At 45.7% G+C, this 15817-nt stretch overlaps 1 protein-coding gene across 2 annotated transcripts in view; it reads right to left on the bottom strand.

Annotated features, from left to right (window-relative positions):
• The window catches only part of EML6 (EMAP like 6), a gene marked incomplete at both ends in the record, with an annotated part of 84179 nt that continues 68362 nt past the window's right edge, over positions 1-15817 (bottom strand). The window contains 15 exons of one of the 2 annotated variants that reach the window (XM_084201679.1): positions 1-25; positions 616-716; positions 946-1099; positions 2157-2260; positions 2771-2933; positions 3637-3809; positions 4799-4987; positions 5443-5557; positions 6162-6319; positions 6803-7011; positions 7692-7865; positions 8224-8244; positions 9399-9497; positions 9962-10091; positions 11080-11158. In XM_084201679.1, coding sequence (XP_084057805.1) covers positions 1-25; positions 616-716; positions 946-1099; positions 2157-2260; positions 2771-2933; positions 3637-3809; positions 4799-4987; positions 5443-5557; positions 6162-6319; positions 6803-7011; positions 7692-7865; positions 8224-8244; positions 9399-9497; positions 9962-10091; positions 11080-11158 — 1894 coding nt within the window. The remainder of the gene's footprint in view (positions 26-615; positions 717-945; positions 1100-2156; positions 2261-2770; positions 2934-3636; positions 3810-4798; positions 4988-5442; positions 5558-6161; positions 6320-6802; positions 7012-7691; positions 7866-8223; positions 8245-9398; positions 9498-9961; positions 10092-11079; positions 11159-15817) is intronic. The other variant, XM_084201680.1, reaches the window with a different exon arrangement.

Below are 15817 nucleotides of genomic sequence, written 5' to 3'. Positions count from 1 at the left end.
TCAGAGGCAGCGCCACACGAACACACTGGGGAGACAGGAGGGAGAGCAGGGATTGGCCTTGAGCACAGGCCAGTGGGACAGGAGCAGAAAATAAACACATTGGTGTGTGAAGTACAGACTGTGTGTGTGTGAGTGAAATACACTCTGTGCACAGTTGCTCTGTCTGCATATACACAGTGTGTGTGTGCTGCATATGTGCATGTCTGCAATGTGAGTGCTATGTGTTATATGTGCACTGTGTGCACAGACTGTGAATGTGTGTGCGTGCACTCTGTGTTTGTGTGTGCTGTGTGCCTATCTGTGCTCTGTGGCAGTGTCTGTGCACTGTGTGTCTGTGTCTCTGTGCGTATGCAGTGTGTGTGTGCCTGAGTGTATCTTTGTGCATCTCTGTGTGCACTCTGTGTGTGTGTGTGCGTGTACTCTGTCTGTGTGTGCACTGTGTGTATGCATGTCGGCTGTATGGGCACGCTGTGTGTGCGTGCACACTGTTTGTGTGTGTGCACTGTGTTTGTGTGTGGGATGTGGGTGTGTGGTGTCTGTGTGTGTGCACACCTGTGTGGCTGTGTCCCTTTCTCTGTGTGTGTGTGTGTGTGTGCCCCAGTCCCAGCCCGTTACCTGCAGTCGTCCCCTCCGGTGCTCACCACGAACTTGTCGTCGTGCGAGAAGCGGATGTTGGTGACGTGCGCCGAGTGCCCAAAGTACCGCTTGTGTTTGGCCTGTGGGACAGGACAGCAGCTCAGGGATGGCACCAGGCAAAGCTCTGTGCCCACAGCCATCCTGACCCCAAGGCCTTTTCACTCTCTGGGAGCTGCCCGTGGATGGACCCTTTGGGTGCTGTGAGAGCTTCCTGAGAATGGACCATGCTGGTTGGGTGCTGTAACACCGAGTGCTGAGGGGTCTGGGAAAAGCAAAAGCTGCTCAGGTGAAAATAAAACAGGCACTTACAAATTTCTCCGTGCATGGGAAGTCAAACAGCTTGACCAGCCCGAAGTCATCTCCTGTCACTATGTTCAGGCCAGCGTGGGTCACACAGGCGCAGTTGACATCGGCTTTATCTGCATTTCGTGGCCAGATCCCAATGACTTCATCTCCAAGAATGCTGTTCCAAAATCAAGGTAAATAAAATGCATTAGACCATAAGACTTAACTTGCTGCTGCTCTTCCACAGGGGGCTGAGCCAACACAGGTCAGTAATAAAAAATTGCTGCATTCAAAATAAAATTGTCCCTTCTAAATGATTACCCTGAGCTCATCATGGAGACCACCACACTAATACATCATTTTTATGTGATTCTTAAGCAACCTCTATCCATTAATCCTTGGGTTTATTTCCCATGAAACCACTGGCATCATTCTACACCAGCAGCTTGTGCACCTCTGGTCTCTATGAGCCTTCCACCGGGATTCCTGACTGCACTGTTCCCTTAGCCGTGAGTTCCTGAATGAGGGAATGCTTGTCTCTATGTCCACTTGTTCTCAGATATAGGTATTCTACCCTGGCTTCAGCTCTCTGTAATCATTTACCCACAGAGTCACTGCCAGAGGCATCTGCCCCCTCCCACCAGCTGTCAGGAGTCCTCTGAAATGGGGAATTTGGGGCAGATTTTTGTGCCAGCAGAGCTGCCAGAGTAGGAGGATTCTCATTTACCTTCTCCCAGCCCTGCCTGGTTGTCACCCACTGTCAGCTCTGCCTTTGGCCTGTCCCACTTCTCGCAGGAAGAGCAAGAACAGCCACAGTTCTGCAATGCTGGGGGCAGATTCCTGTGTTCATCCACATCAGGAAATATATTTTAATGACACTCAGAACGCCTTCATACAATCACTGCACGTTTCCAGGCCTTCTGTGCTGCTGGTGTTTGCTGAGGTGGGACAAGGATCCCTGGAGTGGCCCAGAGCCGTGTGAGGGGCCTGGGATGAGTGGGAATGAGCCACTGTGGCTCTGTGACAGCCCCCAGTGTAATTAACAGCACTAATTACTACAGACACCAAACAGCCAGAGCTGTGTGTAAAACCCCAAGGGTGTCACATGGAGCTCTGGAGAAGCAGAGCCTGGGGACGCTCGCAGGTTTGCCAGGCCCTGGGGACATCTCAGCATTTCCACCCCCAAACCTGTGACCCGATCCCAGTGCTGGCCCCACCCTCTCCTTGGGTGCTACCTGGTCCAGGTGGCCCAGGTGATTTTCTCTATGACTGCAGGGTCTGTGATTTGCTTTCCCAGTGGCACCTCGTGAACTTGACGCTTGTAGGCACCTGTGGATACCTGGAAGTGGGAAAGGAAAAAACCTGGGAACTGCTATAAACACATCATTTTCTTTAATATTTCCAACAGTCTCACCAGGTTTTTATCAGCAATCAAACACCTAGAATAATATTTCTCTTTTTTCCTCATTATTTGGAATTCATCACATGTCATATAAAGGAATAACAATGTTACAGGGTGGTGATGATGGAAGGAGATGCTCACATATAGTGCTGACAGCTTTTCTCTCACTTCCACACTTTACTTTATCTCAACATAATTTTACTAAATCAGAAACATTTCTGAAGGAAACGCCTTCAGATTAACAATTTAATTAAAACAACTGAGCTCTCACACATACCCCAGCCTCAGGGAGGAAGAGAAAGGCTTCAATATGGTTATAATCCACAATTTCAGCATTGTCCCCTTTCCAGTGACCTGGGATAATGCTTTGCCCTTAGCACAGCTCCAGCCTCCACCTCGTTATGGCGGCCCAATGAACCCAGCCCTGCGGGGCTATCCCAGACATACCTGGATGTACCTGCTGTCTGCAGAGAAGTCCATCTGAATGACAAAACTGGCAATGTCCTTGCAGTAGCCAATTCGGTTTAGGGTTGTGCCTTGAGTGAGATCATAAAAATCCACAGTATGTTCTTGTGAGCCCACTGCCAAAAACCTGTTATCTGGGCTGATCCTAGGCAAGAAAACGTGGAGTGGGGATGTCACTGGCTGTTTTGGTGCAAGATTTGCTTTTGCTTGTCATGCTAACATGACAGTAATCTTTTTTAATGAAAAACACAAAAAACCTTTTATCAACAGCAAGAATGAACCCAAACCAAATCTTAATGCTTAAGAGAAAAGGAAGAGTGAGGATTTCTCTGACAGAGGACAGGGTTAGATGGAATATTGGGAAGGAATTGTTGCCTGTGAGGGTGGTCAGGCCCAGGCACAGGTTCTCCACAGAAGCTGTGGCTGGCCCATGACTGGAAGTGTTGAAGGCCAGGCTGGATGGGGCTTGGAGCAAGCTGGGCAGTGGAAGGTGTCCCTGTCCATGGCAAGGGGTGGGACTGGATGATATTTCAAGTCCCTTCCAACCCAGACCATTCCATGACTGTATTCTATACTGTTTGTGGTGAAATGATGCTAATATTGCACTTGCATAAAGCCACATCACAGTGTGCTCTGGGAGTCAGCAACAGGAACCGCAATTTGGAGAATTAATTCCCATAATTCCAGCTGTGCAGGGTGGCTGTAGCTGAATTAAAGCCCCACCACAGTGCCCTTCACCAGCTCACACAGGTTTCAACAAACACAGACTTAGAAAATCTCTGCAAATCCACCTGGCACTCCATGGCCGTTCTCACAAGGCAGGGCTGTGCATTTTGAGCACCTCCTACCTGATGTCCTGAATTGCAGACTTCCTGTCCCGCTTCTTGCCCCAGACCTTGAGGCTGTTGACCAGCAGGAGGACGAACTCCCCGTTCCTCATGCCGATGGCCACCATCTCTCCGTCGGGGCTGTAGGCGGCGCAGCGCGCGGGGTGCCCCAGGCTCACCTTGTTCACCAGCTTCTGCGGGGACACGCGCAACAGGCTCACACCTCCCCAGCACACCCAGAGCTTCCAAACACAAAGTACAAAACTTGCTTAATTAAAAACAAATCCACTCTGTTTCCCTCTAAACATAAACCTGAAATGTCACACCGAGACTCACATCCCACCAGGCATATGTCGCTAAGCAGACTTCAAAACAGAGATGTGATTTGGATGGGGGGGTTCGTGTTTGCATTATTTTGTAGACTGACATCGAGTTTCACACCAGAAAAAGGACTATTTAGCAGAACAAGCTGAAAAATCTATTTCCTAATTTGTTTCAAAGTGACTTTGATATCTTCAACAACTGCTGATTGGCACAGAGCTCTCCCATTTCATTTAACATGTGGAAACGTCCTAGTAAGCTCTTGCATTTTCACCTAGCTGGTTGTATTTATAATAGATTAATTTTCCTCATTAAAAAGTATCCTGTTAGCTCAGGTAACAAGCTTTTGGAAAGGTATATGCTGGCCAAAATGAGCTGAAAACTTCCTGGAGTTTTTTTTTTTTTAATGTTTTATTTGTTGTTTTTAAAAATGGTTGTTGTTAGTCAATTTGACTTGGAAAAATCCCTGAGGCAACATGCAGAGTTCTAAAGGAAGGCTTTGAAGAAGAGGGAGCCATGCCTGCCAGGAAGGCAGAATGATAGGCAGGGGCTGTGTGTGTGACAGCACAGTCTGTGTCACCCAGACAGGCAATGTGGAATTAAAATGTCTCCTTAATCCCCCAGTCTGCAGATCTGGATCAAAATAAACAATGCCCAACACGAGGCACTCCTTAAGCAGGCGTGCTGGTGAATCCCTACATTCCTCTGGGAGTGCTGATGCCAAACATGACCAAAACCTGCTCAGGACAGAGGCAAAAACCCTGCTCTCATTCCAGGGCTGCTCAAAAGCACAGATAGAAAAATGGATGCTTGGATAAAATGCTCATTTTTAATCACACACTTTTACATTCACGGTACTCACTTTGTCCAACAGGTCCCAGATCCTGGCTGTTCCGTCGTTGCTTGCAGAGATAAAGATGTCTTTGGAGGGGTGAGTTGCCAAGCCCCAGATTTCCCCTTCCATGTGACAATCAATTAACAAGTTCGAAGCAGCGTTTTTTTCTCCTACTTCAAGGATTTCTCCATCTTTTGTTCCCACTAAGATTTTCCCCTGTTCGTAGCCGAAGAAAAGGAGTGGAGAGAGGTGGTCAGTGTAAAGTACCTGCCACAGTTTAAACTGCCAGAGCTTCCTTGGCAAATACTTGGGAAAAAGCATAAACAGATTATAAACAAATTAAGCTTGTAATTGATAATGCCAACTTGATTGGAAATATAAAACCACATTCCTCAGTGGTGTTGTTATCACGGAATGTGTCAAAATGAAACAGACCATCCCTGGAACGCTGGGCTGGACAGGCCCCACCCCATGCAGCATCACTGCTCCTTTCTCATGCACAACTGAAACACACACACGAGTGACTGCAGCAAGTCAAATGCCTCCGTTATTTCCACTGTGTTCCACTTCACCAAGACTCACGGTCTCTCAGTAACTCCCAGGGGGGTTTTGTGACTTTAAAGAAGCAGCAGAAGTTCAGGCAAGCAGCAGAGCTCTGCCCTCTCCCTCACCTTGCCCCGGCACACGGAGCGCACGCACTCGATGAGCTGCCCGGTCTCCAGCTGGAAGGCTCGGCACCGCTTCATCTCCTGGTCCCACAGCTTCACTGCTCCCCCCTCCTTCGTGCTGCAAGGGAGGCCCGGTGTTATCTGCTGGCTCCTTTACACATGGAAATCCCACCAGTATTTTTCTGCTTAAATCACTAAATATACACTGACCCACCCTCCACTCTATATTGCTATTGTGGTGCAATGGGAAGTAAATAATAAAAAATTAAATGCTTTCACACTTCATGTTTAAACAGCACCATAATTTGTACAAACCAAACTGCTCTCTTGCCACATATCTCAAATCTCTGTTTCTTGGCAAATCTGTTTCTTGTGGTAATCCCAAAACCCACAGCATCTCCACTGGGAGAGGCTGTCTGTAGTTTGAACAGAACTAACAAATGAAGAAAACTCCACTTGTGGCAGGAGTTTAGGCAATAAGAGTTTATCCAGGTGTTTGGAACAATTCCAAAGAGGTTCAGTGTTTCCCACGTGCCACTGTATCCTCAAGTATCCTCCTTTAGTCCTTCACTTACTGAGCCACCTGGGCAGGTTATACAAAACTGAGAGTGAAACTGCTACAGCACAGAGACCATTTATCTCTGGGGAGCTGGATCAATAATGAAAACAAAAAGCACACAAGCAAGACAGAACTGGCACTTTAGGAAGATCCCGTGTCTTACGGCCTCTCCTTCCCTCCAGTAACGATGAGCCCGTCCCGCAGAGTCGTGTACATGGTGAACACCGGCCCTGTGTGAGCCTTGGCCACCAGCCTGACCAGGAAATGATCCTTCCACACGTAGACATCTCCGTTTATGGCACCAGTGAACGTGAGGTTATTCTGCAACAGACAGCAGCAATCTCTGACACAACAGACACTTCGGCATTTTTGTTCAGCTTCAAGTAAAATCCTTTAAATTAAATTTAAAAGTCCCAAATGACCACACTGGATTGTCACCATTGGTGGTATCACTGGCATGTGTCACACCAAATACCCTTAGCAGAAAAAATGATACAAACAGATCAAGTTTAAGTTAAACAGATAAATAACCACCAAAGTGTAAAAAATAAAAAAAGGCAAAAAAAAAAGCCAAAAAAAAAAAGCCAAAAAAATAAAAAGCCACATGTCCACAGAACTTAATAGAAGACATTCACCCAACTGTGCTCAGGAAATTCAGGGAAGAATCTCAAGGTGCACAGGTTTTAAATCCACATTCCACATTTCACTAACAAGCACTGGGTTGGATTTCAGCAAAGAAAACTGACCCTTGCGGGTTTAGCACAACGGTAATGTAAAATCCTGTAGCAGGTAATTTGAACTCACTGCTCCAAAGGCAACAGAGAGCATGGTTTGCATTTTGGCATCTTCCATGGAACCAATGACTCCTTTCTTGTAGAGCAGAGCGCTGCCAGCCAAGGTCCAGAACTTCATGTGTTTGACCCCCACGGACACAAACTGAGTGTCAGAGTCCGGGCGGAACTCCACAACGAAGATCCTCTCCAGGTGTCCTCCCCTACTGGCAACTTTAGCCCCTGGTTTAATGAGGAAAGGATGAAAACAAAGCTGAATTCACCTGAGGAATTAAGCTCTGATATGACTTTCTCAAATAAATTGAGCTGGTATTGGATTAGAAATCTGTGTCCCAGATGCTGACAGCTGCAAATCCCAACACTGTTTAGTGTATCAAACATCTTAATGCAACTCCCAGCGTCCCTGGTTATTCCATTGCATCCCACAGATTTAGGAAATGCCGATTTAAGGCCTTCATAGCACAGTCTGTCTCCTGGGTCAGTGAAATAACACAGAAATGTTGGCTATCATCTGGTGAGAAACACACCCTCATGAGCTGAGGCCCTTTTCCTCTTCCCTCCATAATTTCCAAAGATAATTCTTTTCTAGAAATTTCTTCCCAAAGGCCTATCTCCATCATAGTACTTGAAGTGTTTTAGGAAAGAAAAGGAACAGTTTCCTTAATTTCATATAATTTTACATTAAGCATCATTCTTTCCTTAATTTCCACTTACAACAGGTGTTTAAAACTTAACAGGTGTTTAAAACTTATCTTCCTGTTCATATTTTTTAGCCCTTCACCATCTTTAACTGATTAACTGGGATAGAGTGGGGAGACAAAACTCCAAAGACTTGAAAGGCAAAGCCAGTCATCGTGCACAGCCCTGGGAGGCTGAAGATCCATGATTTCCCTGGTTTGTACCTTCCTGCCACCTCCAGACAGTGATGGTGTGCTCTGGGTCGACTCCCACTGACACCAGAAGTTTGCCCGTGGCACTGAAGTTCACGTAATTGACCCCTTTGGTGTGGAAGCAGCGCAGCATGGAAAGGGTTTGCTTGCTCATGGCATCCCATATGTGAATTGTGGGGGTTGTACCTGTGGACAGAGAGAGGCATTGGAAGAGAATTAATTCTGAAAAGCTTCAGTGCACACCAGGCATTTTTCAAGAACATTGAACCTGAACAGACATTAGTTGGGGGTTTGGATTTGTTTGAAGATTAGCACTACTGGGAAACAAAGAGAAATCAAAATAGCTCGCAAAACACGGGGGGGGGAATCATTGTAGTCCATGAAGTCAGACAAGTTCTAAAAGAACAACATAACATTCATGAAGAGCCTCATGCAAAAGAAATTGCCTGCAGATGTTTCACTTGTATCCATGGTTCACACAGATACAACGAGGCAACATGGAACTCGTACAGGACTGCTAAATTCACAAACAAATCAGCCTTACCTGGGAATTCTGTCATGTCACCTGCATTGTGAGAGCAATGGCAAATGAGGAAGCACCAAGGGAAAACAATAGGTGAAATAAGTCATGTGACTCGTGCTGAAGTGCCAGCATCAGCACCAGAAGGAAAACAAAATTAAAAACTTGGAAATGGATATGGATTAAATCAACAAAACAAATAAGCAGGAATATTGTTGAACTTTTTTGGGTATATTGGCTTTTATACACAAATATTGCAACAATATTTAGTACTTTTAAGTTTTAAAATGGTATCTAAAAGAAATGTTACAGGCATGCAGGTTTTAACAATTATTAAATTCAAAAGTGAAGTGAATCTCTAGTTATACAAAGTATCAAATCAAACTCAGAAGCACTGATCTCCTGAGGCCTAGGAAGAGGGCCTTTAGCCTTTTCCATGTCCCAGAAATCAGGGTTTTGTACAGCTCTGGCCCCACATGCAGGTTTGGGTGCTCCCTCCACATTCCAGCTGCAGTGACCGTGCTCAGGACAGGCAGCAGAGGGTTTGTGTTTGTCACTGTGCTCATCACCACCATTCCCTGCCCCTGTCCTCAAGTTATGGACTTTATCCTCCTTCTGGAGTGGGCTGAGGAGACGTTCTGACCCCGTTCTCCCCCATAAAGTTAATTATTTTAGCATTAGGCCGAGGGGCAGCAGATCCTTCTCGAGGCCTGAGATAACTCATCCTGCATTCCCCATGCAATGTTTACTCCTGCAGCACCCTCCATGTAAACAATAAACACACAAAAACGTGGTTTCTCAGCTGTCCCCTGCTATGTCCCCTAACTTCTGCTGAGATCTCTCTCTGTTTCTGGCCTTCTCTGTACAGCTCCTGTATTCCTGCAGAGAAAATGATGCTTATTGTATTCTCACTGCTAAACAGTGCCTTGGACACAGGAAGGAAAGAAGGAACTCTGTAAATCAGATTATTGAGATGATTAGGCCGTTTATCAAAGTTTGCCTTCTGAAATATGATTACACTACAATTAACTCTAAAATCCAATCACTCACAATCAGAGACAGAACGGAAACAGTAAGAAAACCCTGCAGCTTGATTACTTTTTCCAAATCAAACAAAAAATAAAATTCCCCACAGAAAAGGCCCAAATAAAGCAGTGCACTGAGAGCTGTGAGTGAAGCTGTGCTGGGGGGGCACGTACCGATCTGGCTGGTGGCCACCACGTTCTTGTACTTGGGGTGCTGGTTCACTGTCAGGCACAGGATGTCATCAGTGTGCTCCAGGTAGAAGCTCTGGCTACCTAATGCCATCCAAACAGGATTTCAGTCACCACAGCACCAAGGAAGAGCCACCACAGAAGCACAGACAATTTGGACAGCTGCTACAACTCTGCAGGGGATGAGGGGCCACCTATGGCTGCTCTGCCCCCATTCCCAGGCACCATTCCCAAATGCACTGTGGACACGACCATCAACACACAGAGGTGCATACAAAAGCAATATTTGGGAAATTATCTATATACCCAGGGAATCAGCAAAGCCCTCCCAAGGGAAGGGGCCCAGAAAGGACAGATGGGGCTATCCTTGCTTCCCAGCCCACAGGCCAGAGGCTGTCCCCAAAGGCCACCTACAATGGCTTTGTGCTATTTATTAAGATGCAAAATGTGGGAAAGCCATGGGAAGATTAAAAAGTTCAGACTTCTGATCAGAAATATTTTCCTTATAAAGCTATTTTATCTCCAAGTATTTTTTCAAGTGGAATTACCAGTGGAGAGGTTTTGGACAATGCCTGCTGCAGCCGTGTGGAAAATAATGTCAGCACCATCGTTCAGGTAATGGAGGTTGTTGCGACAGTCAAATCCTCTGTATCCAAACACATGGTCTAAAGCCAGCTCCTGCTCCAGGAAAACAAAAAGAACAAGAGTGAAATGGAAGAAAAAACAAGATTTCAGAGCCTGGACCACTTGAGGACAATTCTAAATTACACAAATACAAATATCTTGTAGAGGCAATAGAATAACAAAATAATAATTTCTTATCCCCACTCTGCTCATTTATTGAGGCATAACAAGATCAGAGGCCATCAACAACCTTTAATTGGTCAACTAAAGCACTGCACTTCTATTCTTTTATTTTTTAATTATTCAGAGGGTTATAAATGCCCTGGTTCTGTAAATTCCCATTCCAAACAGACACAACTCACAGAACAGGTTGGATTTTATTGCTCTTCCCATCACAGTTTAATATTTATACAGGGCATCAGATATTTTAAAGATGCTATCTGCAGAGTTTTCAAAAATCATTCTCATAAATTACCAAATTTCCACAGACCAAATTCTGACCTCAAAGTCCTTAGAGGAAGCCATGGCAAGCTATAACTCTGTAATTAAGACATTAATCAGAGGTGTAATAGCAGCTTACAATGAGCAGCTGCCAAGGAAATTTCCTCCAGGAACCCAGGATGGTTAATGGACTGTTGTTAGAGCTGCCTGGGAGCCCTGAAGCCCAACTTCATGACTGCCCCAAACCCAATCACAGCTCACTGGGAACAATCCCAGTCAGACACAGACCAAGTGTTGCAAATGGTCCACACAGGTCACAAAATATTCCTGGTTCTGCCTATTATGTGGGAATTCAAACAAGTTGTTTGGGGAGAAAGGGAAGTTCCAAAGTCAATGAGCAAATTCCATCATTCAAAAACCCACAGAGGATTTTTCCTGGGCCAAAGTGCCGGTTCTGGATGTGTTCCCTTGGGACTGAGCAGGGAGCATGGGAATGCACATCCTCTGTGATTGTACCTGCCCTTCACTGAGAGACAAGCAGGGATGGATTTCACCCAGCACATGCTACTTTCAAAGAAACAGAAAAGATATGAATTCTGACCTCAACCAGTTTCTTTTTTTTGTTGACATTGTTCTTTTGCAGTTTCTCAGGCTGAGGAGCTGCTCTGCTCACAGGTGGCCTGAAAAAAACATTTAAAAAAGGAGACAATCGATATATTTGAAAGTTAAACACAACCTTCAAAACCACAGCATGTGTGAGCAGCAAATGGACAGTTGCCCCTGTATGAGCTTTTTTCAGAGTTTTACAATAAACTGATTAAAATCCTGCACTTTTTGACAGAAAGTGCAGAAACATTGATGTAGACTTCACGGATGAGTGGCAGAACAAACAACCTTACACCATTCAAAAGACCCCAAACCATAATGATTTAAATCCATGGAAAAATCCTTGAATATGAAATGATGGTAAATTGGTGCTTTCAGAAATGATCTGAAGTAATTTCTGCAGCTGGCAGTTGACCTCTGCCCAGCCTTGCTTCTTCTGAGAAACCCCATCCCAAAACCTTGACATGGCCTCAATAAAATCTCAAAATCATATTAAAGATAAAATGGTTGCATTTAAATGCACAAGTCATTCATCCAAGGGAATTTGGGAGATTGAGGCCAGCAAAGCTATTTTATATAATTACAGTTGCTACAAGTAGATAAAGAGACAAATGCAGAACACAGGCTGAGACAAAATCTGATGTGTGCAAATGGTCTGTAAGGCCAGATAACCTCTGCTGCTGCTGTTGATCCTGCTGGGAAAAGAGGGACAGAGCTAAGGGGAGCACGTGGAAAGTGTTCCCAGAGCTTATGATTCCAGAAAAATGTGACCTTGCTATTACATTCCACACGCTGTGAAATTTGTTCCTGTCCTGAGACCATAACTACCAGTAATTCCCATTTTGCAAAAGATTAATTGAAGAAGAATGAAATCCCTTTTGTGTATAGGGAGCTGCTTTTTCTGGAGCTGGATTTTTCATGGAAGGTATTAAAGGCACGCTGGACAGAGCACAGTGGGGACTGAGCCCTGTGGGAATGAGCAGCAGGACAAGCTGAGCTCTGGGACAGAGCAAGGCTGGAGGTAACCAGTCCAAGCCACGTCCCGAGCACAGCAAGGACCAACAAGCACATGAGCAGGTGACCCCATGACACGAAGAGAGTGAAAGAGTTACCTTGATCCCCTTGTAAGCAGCAAATAAAGCCAAGCAAGAAACTTAATAGAGTTTAGGAGTCACTTGTGAGCACGAGACTCATGCACAAGCACTTTCAGAGCGCAGCAGTCATTCCTGGGGCACAGCACATTCCTGCTATCCAAGCATGCCAGCAAGAACTACAACAGAAACCAGAGAGTGCACAGACCCGCAAACATCACACCCGGCATCCCTGGGCAGCCTGGCAGCTAAAGAGCCTGCAGGATGGAGGGGAAAGGGAACCTACATCCAAGCTTCCTGCACACTTTGCACCAGAGCAGAACGGGGTTCCACGGTTGGTTTATTTTCAGCAGCCTGACAGGGAGGGAACTGGTAGGAAGTTGACAGTTTCCTAGGCAGAGCTGAGATTGCACACAATGGATGATTGTTCTCTATCCCAGCTCAGCTGCAATTTAACCCACAATGGCTGTGAGGAGGCCAAGTCACTGCCAGGACAGCCTGTCCTGCCTTGTCCTCAGGGAACAAGTACCTTTATTTCCTCAGGGAGTGCCCACTCAAGTCCCCTGGGGTGACCCTGGGTGGAGCGGGACCCAGCAGCGGTGCTGTCACCGGCAGGGGAGGGGCAGAGAAAGTTATTACAAACCTGAACTGTCTTACAAAATAAATTCATCATTTCATTTCAGCCCAGATTTGTGAGGGCCTCTGAACCGGCACTTAGGAAAAGTAATTGTTTTCTTGCATGCTTTTTTCTGTTTTAGTGTTCTTTCAAACTGGATCACTTCTACATTTTTTACCTAGGAATATCAAAGTTTATGACAAGAGCAAGCCAGAATACTTCATGAAAGCAAGAGAACACTACCACTGTGACATGCTTGATAGTCACCAGATTGTAAGCATGAGGCTTAATCTGGAGACACACACAGAGATACTTTTATAGATACCTACTCACAGCACACACAAACACTGATGTGTGCATTGATATATACACAGCCATGTATATATACACACACGTGTGCATCCACTGCCTCATCACCATCTTAATAAACAAATGGAAAGCAGCACATTTGAAACACTGTAAGAAGTCATTTCACTTTTAACAAGCCTGTGACTACATCTACTTTGTTTTGACACAGAAGATGACACTGCCAAGACAAGAAATTTGCACTGTAGCAAATGACAGCCCTTTGCCCTGCTGGACCTGTGCAACCTGCATGGCACATTCCCAGCAATCCAGGCCTCAGCTGGGCCCCCCATCAGTACTTACTTGACAATTCCCTGCCTCCAAAGGAAAGCAAGTTAAAACATAACACAAGCATTAATGGTTTCTTTGCAGCAATTGAAAACAAACGTGCTTAGATCATGTTATGGCACAGAGGAGCTCCAGGAAAGAGAGGACACAGTCAGATATGAGAGGGTTTCAGTTCTTTGGGTACTGTGAATACAGCAGAGAAGGTTTCTGTTACTCATGGCAATCTCGAGGATGATCTCACATGAGGACACACAGCTGTCAGTCAGGGAGAGAGGCCCAGATCCAAACTGACAAAACCTCAGCACCACCTTCATGCAGAAATGTGAAAAGATGTGAGTGAACATTCCCTCCAGCCACAGGGGGAGAGAAGACCAAATCAGAGGTGGGGTGAATGGGCAGCGCCAGGATGGAGAACAACAGATGGACACAACAAGAGCTGGGCTGGGGGGAAGAGGGAATGGGGTTCTGGAAGATTGGGGCACCTTGGGGAAAGAGAGATGTGATCTTAGAGAGCAGGGCCAAACTATGAGAGGAAAAAAGCTAGATCTGTTTAGATGGAAGTTAAAGGTCAAAGGAAAAGGCAGATCAAAAACTGTTATGATGAATTCTATGGGAGGGGGATATAACCAGCTCCTGTTTCCAGGTCACGGGCCAGAATTGCTGTCTGGTTGGAGATGCTGACTGCAGTGAGAAAAACCTGGGGACAACACAAACATTCTGCTCCAAGGCCAACAGGAACAGCATGGGAACTCCAGAAACAGCATCATGTGAACGGGACCAACAAGGTCTGGGGCAGGGACAGATGGACAGGAGCGTCCTGCAGCCTAGAAGGTGACAGGCTGAGCCAGCAGCAATGGGTGGGGAAAAGCTTCAGACCCAAAAGGGACACAGACATGATTTACATGGCTGCAAACTGCAGAGGGAACACACTTGGATCTACACAAACATGAGCAGGACTGCTTCTGAGAAGAGAAAGGAAGGTTCAAGGAGAGGAAAGGGTGGTAAGGGTTGGATTGGGCAACAGAACAAAAATCCAAGGTTTAAAAGATATACTGTTCATTTCAGAAAAAATGCAAAAGCAGCTTTTAACTGTGCCCTTCACCAGTGACAGGAGGGGACTCCCAGGTGCCCCCAAACTGCTGCAAAACTCCTCGAGCTTTTTTTAATCCCTTCCCACAGAAGGGATTAAAAGATTTTGTAAATTCGAAGCCCTTGGATTTTCCCATCCAAACATACATAGGAGTTTTACATACAACTTTTCCTGCTGTTACTTTTTCTTAACCTTTTGTACCTATCATAAGACAACAAAAAGAACAGGATTCAACCTGAAAATACCCTACTTTCAAATACAGTAGATCAAAGCAAAGCTCAAACAGAACTAGAGAGAAACATCAGTGGTAAATTGTGTTTTTAAAGGACTCAAAAAGCCTTACATGGTTACAATATTTATAACTTCACATGTATGCTGATGCACTCTAAAATAAAATTTAAAAATTCAAAAACTCAAAAAACCCCAAAGTACTGCAGGACATATGGTGGGGCCAGCTGCTGTCACAGCCTGTCAGGGCAGCTGGTCACTGCACTCCCAGGTCATTCCAGCTCAGTGCCCAGTGAAAGGAGCACTGCAGCAATCAGTAAGGAGGGCAATCACTGGAATGAAACCTGAGGGGCTTTGCTCTGAGCACCTGGGAAGTTGTTCCCGAAACAGCTCCTGTACCACAGACCGGCCCTGCTGTCCCTCACACCCTGGATACTCTGGACACACTGAAGGAACAGAGTCTTTTCCATTTGTTTTGTCATTCCCTGCATAAGCTCCAGCATGTTTTGAAGCTGTATTGTGTAAATACAAACACTGAACCAATCACATATAGCAGATCCTCCCTCTGCATGACAGAACATGAGAAACATGGCTTTTCCATCAGCCCTGGAGTACCTCCTGCACGAGAGCCCTGAGAAAAGCTGAGTATTTCACATCACCCTCAGTGCAGAGAGCACCCAGGCTCAGAGACAAAGGTGCTGGGAATGTGTGGCAACACTGGCATCCCTCAGTTCCACTCCCCCAAGTGTCACACAAACAGAGAAGACCTTTGAGCCAGCTCTGTGCTGACCTGTGGGAGCAGTGAGATTGACTCTGAGTTCAGCTGCTTGGCAGGGACTGACAAATACCAGTCACAATGTGTACAAGCCTTGGGGACAACTGGGATGAAACCAGCAGGCTGTCAAATGTATTTAGGGTGCATTGACTTGACATAACGCTGTTGAGAAAGTAAGAGTGAATATTCCAAATGATGCTCTTCATTCTCAGAGAGGGGCTTTCTGCTGGAATAAGCCCAAAGTCATTTTCTCCACCCCAAAGACATATTTTTTCAGACACATATTGAATAGTCCCCACC

The sequence above is a fragment of the Fringilla coelebs genome (genome assembly GCF_963513975.1).
Source record: "Fringilla coelebs genome assembly, chromosome: 3".
Lineage (NCBI taxonomy): Eukaryota > Metazoa > Chordata > Aves > Passeriformes > Fringillidae > Fringilla > Fringilla coelebs.
Note: the sequence above shows the minus strand (reverse complement) of the source record. Positions and strands in the feature narration are given on the sequence as shown.